This window comes from Nuphar pumila, unplaced genomic scaffold (assembly GCF_984573655.1).
Source record: "Nuphar pumila unplaced genomic scaffold, dmNupPumi1.hap1.1 HAP1_SCAFFOLD_2552, whole genome shotgun sequence".
NCBI classification, from domain to species: domain Eukaryota; kingdom Viridiplantae; phylum Streptophyta; class Magnoliopsida; order Nymphaeales; family Nymphaeaceae; genus Nuphar; species Nuphar pumila.
The window spans coordinates 8,019-14,649 of record NW_028323951.1 but is presented as its reverse complement, the minus strand read 5'-3'; the positions used below and the strand labels follow the sequence as shown (position 1 = coordinate 14,649).

Genomic DNA, 6,631 nt, shown 5'->3' with positions numbered 1-6,631 from the left:
CTCATGTCCACAGAGCTACTGCTCACTGTATGTTGGAAGGTGTGGGATGCACGGTGCTGCGTGTGGTCAAGCAATCGAACATCCGCACAGATTTCAATATCTGGCCCCCTGATAGGTCGGGTACTGGCTGACGGTGCACGTGAGGTGCCGCATGTGGTCAAGCAGGCGCTCAGGCCGCTGCAGCTGTCTGGAAAACGTTTGATCTCGAAAACAGCAGCTCCTTGTCGCTAGCACGTGGTCTAGTGATGGTCTTTGCCTACCTGATGGGCGGACCGCAGCTGCGTGAGCAGCATCCTGTTGTCCTCTTTTCTGCATTGTCTGTGGTCTCCTCATCAAATGCTTTTCAAACCAAGGGCAAACAAACACCATTAAGCGTATCGCCTACCAATCAATCAAAGCCCTAGCTGGTTTACCCATTCCTCAAACAGATATCGTTATGGTGTGGTTGCATAACGGCTGCTTGCTGCAGCTGTCAACCTGTGGCAGCCAGCATCTCGTGCACCACCCTCAATCTCTTCAATTCCCCAGGCAATCTTTCCACAGCATGTCAGGAAACAGTACACTGTTGTACAACGCCGGCCATGATATGGCTGACGCAGGATGCCCTTTACAAATGGCACACATATGTATGACCACATGCACGTGGTCAGCACCTCCGTCGCGGATCCCAGCAATAACACACACAACCCAAATTGTCATCCAAACATCATCACAATGAACAACGGGCACGGAATTCTGATAATCTCTGATAAATGCCGACGTCATGTGTCTAGGGCACAAAACTGCAAACGGAAGAATAGTTCAAGTGCAACAGGCACTCCAAGGTGGTGGTAGCCAATAGCATGGGTTTACAAAGAACAGGAGGTTGTGGTGGGTGCCGCAGAGCTGCGTTGAGGGAGCGTCATGTCATGGAGGCATCGCAAGCATCGTCGTCACAGCTGTTGCTGCGGCTGGGGGGCGAGAACGCGTGCGGGGGTCGGTGACTCCCGGTGCTCAGGAGGCGCAGCAATGATATTGCCAGCAATTGCGGTAGGGGCGTGGTGGATCGGGTCAGGCACCATGGGGACTTGAGGGCTGGGCAGGCCCGGCAGCGCTCGGTCGGCGGATCGATCTACCGCACCCGCGCTAGTGCCCCCGGACGGCCCCGGCGCGGAGCCCTCAGGGTCCTGCCACGCCGCTGCCGCGGGAACCGAGGCGCTCTCAGGCTCAGGCTTGGCGAGCGCCTCCGTTCGAGGAGGGAAGGAGGCATCGGTCTTCATGACGACGTCCGGTGACGGTTCGAGTTTCGCGGGAGTAGGACTCAGCGGCTCGTGCTTGATCTTTGGCTGTGATGTGAGCTCCAGCGGCTTGCTCTCGCCATCATTCGTGCCGACCATCTCGCGCACGCGGCCAGCAACTTGCTGCTTGAGGAACTGGTCGTCGCCGTCGCGCTCGGGGTCGCGAGTGGCTCGCAACTCGTTGTGGATGACCCCCCCCCCCCGGACATCTGGGTCGATTTCAGGTGCGTCTGGGAGCTTGCCGACCGCTGGGCCTTGAGAGAGCGCGGCGCCTGAGGGCGGCTGCAGCTGGGAGAGCTGCTGGAGCACCTGCAGAGCACGTCGTGCTGTCAGCGCATGTGACACGTGCGCGTCATGACAGCGGTCCATGGCATGGTGCGATGATGGCGGCCATGGTGATGGCAACGCCTCACAACTTCTCGGCTCTTGATTCGGTCCTAGTGAGGAAAGATCCATGAGTCGATGCCAATAGGCTACAGCGATACCTCGAGCTTTCGTGTGCTATCTTCAAGAGCGAGAATTCGATGTGGGACTCTGTAGCTCCATGTGCCATTAAACACTGATGATGGTCATGATTCTTTCTGCAGCACCGATCGTACCTCCATGCCCACAGGGTCTTGAACACACTGACACCTGACAAGGGCCTCTTCTTAGGATAGAGCAAAACTCGGAGAGCGTCCCAACGGGGGAAGACGCGTCTGAAGGATCATGACTTGCATCTGACTAGTCCAAGTCCTTCTGACTGAGGCCAGATTGACTTAAATACGCAGACTGAGGTTTGGCTGCTTGATCACAACTCCAATGAGAAACCAGCTATGGATAGCCAGCCACCTGACTACCTCAACAGCGTCTGATAGCATTGCGATGAGACAGCTCTCACGCTGAGGACAACGTGACTTGAGGCATTGGCGCTGCGCACCTTGTCACGGGTCCGCATGAGGTCATCATGGGAGTTGCTGTTCATCATGTTGGACACCTCGATCCGCAGCCGTTTGGTGTCCATGTAGTAGTTGTACTCACCGAGCGCGGCCGTGGGCAACCTGCATCATGCCATGCACACGTACATAGACGTCTCCTTGTGAACGCGAGACAGACCATGACATGATGATGCGATGGCCATATGATAATGGGTTTTTTCATGGACATCGCAACATCCTCAGGAATAGAATGGCGACTGCATGTCGAGCCATTGATTGTCAACAAACGGTGCATACCCAGAAGTAGTGATACAAATGCATGCCATGGGCTGCTGGTGGTAACCTTTCATGGAGCATGACACGGTTGTAATGTTTTATGATATGTGTGATAGTGCGCAGGAATTGCACGGACACTTCCGAGCGTTCTCAACCTCTGACAACGCACTATACCATACCCGCCATAGGCATCCGCTCAACCCTTACAGCGATCCTGTTTGGTCTCAGCAAGAGAGGGAGGGAGGGCGCACTCGTCGGGAAGGTCGATCCCTTGGAGGCGGGCGGTCTCATAGCACCAGCAGCGAGAGACGTTCCGCATGGTGTAGCCACCTCCCCCCAGGAGCAGCAGGGGTACGTTGTACTTAGCCAGGAACTCCACGCAGGCTGAGTGGCCCTGCACTGAGAGGTTGAAGCAGCCGAGACGGTCGCCTGAGAGGCTGTCCGCTCCTGCGCAGACGACGATTGCACTCGGCTGGTACATTTCCATCACCTGCAGAGAAAGCATGGGCGTTTGCACAAGTGACGACGACAAAGATGAGTGCTTTCAGGGCAGGCTTGCCCGCCAGACCGCCTCATGTTCCATGATCCGTGCTGTTGCAAACGTCAGCCTCCTGAGCTCCCCTCATGAGGGACGCTACCCTGTTGAAATGAGCACGCCAGGTTGCAAAGCAAGGGATACATACATCGCAGGCAGTGCCAAAAACAAACACACATTTCTGGTGTGTTTTTGTGTCCTTTCTGGCAGGTTCGTTGCCCAAGGGCACGTCACAACAACACACCTTGGTCATGACGGGCTGATACACCATCGCGTACGACTCGTCGTCCATGCCCTCGCGCAAGGGCACGTTCACACTGTAGTTGCGGCCCTTGGCATAGCCAATGTCATCAACGCTGCCAGTCCCTGGGAAAAAGTCACCATAGTTGTGAAAGCTCACCTGCACTTGTGAGACGCTTGTCATCGCGGTCACGGAGACAAGTACTTCACTGGGAGGAATGCAGTGTTTTCCAAGGGTGAGGCAGTACTTCAATATTCAGGCCTCAATCCTCTGAAGCTTTGAAGACGGAGGAGGTAGGAACTCCCTGCCCTCTTAAGCTTGTGGTAGGCTGTGAGATCAGGGACTAGAGGTTCACAAGGAGTATGATCGGGAGGGAGGCAGAAATTGTCATGACTCGAACACGGAAGGAGCGCATATGTAGAGATATCTTGACTTCAAAGCTACATATCATTTGATATTCAAAGATGTCCTCCTGGAAACTGATGTCAGTGAGACGGTTCAGCGCATCTTTCCCTGCGACATTGCAACACTACCAACCACAGCGCTGGAGGTATGTCAAGATAGTTGGTGATGCAGCTTGTGCTATCTGAAAGCAGGTACGCACCGTCATGACACGGTCAGTCAAGTAGAAGGCCTCTTCAACGCCATCGCCGTGGTGGATATCGATGTCCACGTACAAAACACGATGGTACACTTTCAGCAACTCGAGGATCGCCAGCACGATGTCGTTGACGTAGCAGAAGCCGGACGCTTCGGCTTTCTTGGCGTGGTGCATGCCGCCTGACCAGTTGACTGCGATGTCGGACTTGCCCTCGATCAGATTGAGGGCGCCGTCTCGAGAGCCTCCTGAGTAGATCTGCAAACATTGAACGCTGGGTGACACACAGCACGAACATAATCGCCGCCGCCTTTGAAAGGTCGCTGAGTAAGATGTTGGCTTCAATAGCATCAATGATTGTTGGCACACACTGCGATTGACAATCACAGAGCTCACTCTGTCCTCATTTTCTGAAGGTACTTTGTACCTCTGCTCATCCCTTTTTCAGGTTGAGGTACTGTCACATGAGCGTTGTGAGCAGATATGCAGTAACATCAGGCAACACATTGTCTTTTTATTGTTCAGGCCCCTTCGCGGGCTCATTGTTCATGGATCTGCGAGGCAACGGTGTTCAGGCCCCTTCGGTGACGCATTGTGCAAATGAGTCTGCGATGGGTTGCTGCTGTGATCTGTCCTAGGTCAGGTTGAGGGGCACCCTTGTAGGGACGCCCTAATTTGATCTGCACACACATCCATGTGGGTGCAGTAGTGTTTTGAAAAGGTACATCGTTATCATATCGACGTCCGGTCCCTCATGCAGGCTGAAGACACACTGACCGTGTGTATTCGGCCTGATTTGAGAGCACTGTGTCGGAGACGCGGCTGAGTGGACCTGTGATGATGGGGCATTCCGTTTTCACATGTGCGATGGCAAGGACCGAGCATTTGGAGATGAAGTTGTTGCTTGTTGAGGCATGGTGTTCCACAGGGGAGCCAGTGAACTGGCAGAGTGCTGCTTATTACCTCAACATGTAGGGCTGTACATATGTTGGCTGTGCACACCTTACTGGGATCAGCCCCAACACAGTCAGGTACATACAAATTTGCGGTTTCGGACCAGAAAAACTCTCATGAAGAAGCCTCTGTTCCGACTTATCAACATGCGGGTTCGCCTGTTTACAGGTAAGGACTTAGTTAAGCACATGCTTGCGTGCACTCGAGTGAAGAGACGTTTTGTTCCTGAAGTTGAGTTGCAATTGCACCCGCCATCTGCCAGTATATGAAAATGTATTGGAGCAAGGTGCTTCATGGTGCAATAAGCAACTGCAAAGCTGTCTAGCTTGGGGTATGTCACCTGAAGGTGTCTATTCTGAATATGCTCTTCAGACTCCTGTGTGCAGGAGCTACTTGCGTAGCTGATGTATGACGTCAGGAAGCATAATATTCATCCCTGGCTCATGCAGAGCTGCGATCAGATTGTGCAGGGCAGCACTCCTTTACAAGCAAGGGTCGTCGAGGCGTCCCTTGTAGAGTACATAAAATGCAACGATAAGAAAAAAGACAATGAATTCTTGAATGCGCAAGCCTGGATAGGTCGGATTTACCTGGCAGTATTGCAGCATGCCATCGAATACTGGGCAGTCTGCCTCTCCCACGGGTCCCATGTTGAACCGCTGCATCTGCTTGCGATATTCCTCCTGGTTGTTTGGTGTCACCTTGGCCAGGAAATCAAGGTATTCTGCATGACCAATACGGATCAGTCAGCCATGCCGTTCAACACCTTGAACCAGTTTAAGTGTTTTCGGGTCGTGCCCCTACCTACGAAACCCTGGGGGCCAGGCGTCTAGGCACATAGTGGTTGCAGAAGCACGTACGCACTATTCATTGAATAGCAATCGAGTTGACAATCTTTATCACCCACATGCGACTGGCATGCGTTTTGCTGATGTCTTCCGACCAACGGGGCGTCTCTGCCGCTGCTTGTCGTGGACGACTGACTTCAAATTGACAAGGAGATGCACACATTGATATTTGTTTCATTGGCTGTGAATGGACATTAAGGCACGCAATGTGCTGAGCCTGCCCGTGTGACTGACCATGCGCGACGGACAGTACTTGTGTACAGTACTTGGTCCTTGGGCAAGGCAGTGATAGGTCGAAGAACGGGCGGCTCTGGACTCATGGAAACGCAACTTCTGCGAATTTCATTGTTTTTTGGAGAGCCTCATGCACTCAGTGAAAACGTTAGAACAGCGGTCCAGCAGGCACCTCTAGACACCACTTCCCTTGTACCGCAACCACAGACCACAAGCAAGTCCAGCGACGCCACTCGTCCAAATGGCATTGATGGTGCAGATGCTTATTTTGTCGTCAGCATGCTTGAAAAAGGGCTGCGCAGGGTGAAAAGGCACATACCATCCGCGTGGAATGTGTTGAGTTCTTCGAATGTCAGGGCACGAGGACGGTAGACGACCATGCCGTCAGTGAGGCCATATGCCGTCACTAAATTGTTCGTGAGACGAACACGGTGTGGCCGCATGGGATTGCAACCTCCTAAGGAGAAGTTGCCATACTCCTCATCATAGAAGTACGCTACGGTCTTCTTATTCAGCTCGTCCATGGCTACTATGCAGTTGGGATACAGAAAGAAGGTGACGTACTTGCAAAGTACACGTACGTGCGAGCAAATCTCGTCAGGGTTGCAAGCCAAGCGCTACGGAAAACTGTCTCTCAGCTGTCAAACCCAGCGGAGGGCGTCACCTGATACCAACAGTCAAGAAAGCATCAAAGGGACGGACGAGACATGTAACCAGTCGTGGTGATTCTGCATCTCGCTAGCTTGAGCAT

The 6,631-nt window shown here is 53.3% G+C and overlaps 1 protein-coding gene across 1 annotated transcript; it reads right to left on the bottom strand.

Annotated features, from left to right (window-relative positions):
- Window positions 1-2,112: 2,112 nt before the first annotated feature.
- Window positions 2,113-6,404, bottom strand: LOC149808636 (uncharacterized). Its single transcript, XM_089995214.1, has 6 exons — window positions 6,200-6,404; window positions 5,389-5,522; window positions 3,851-4,102; window positions 3,250-3,405; window positions 2,722-2,960; window positions 2,113-2,317 (listed from the first exon to the last, which is right to left on the bottom strand). Exons 1-6 carry the CDS (start codon window positions 6,402-6,404, stop codon window positions 2,113-2,115), a joined length of 1,191 nt encoding a protein of 396 aa, XP_089851340.1.
- Window positions 6,405-6,631: the final 227 nt, after the last annotated feature.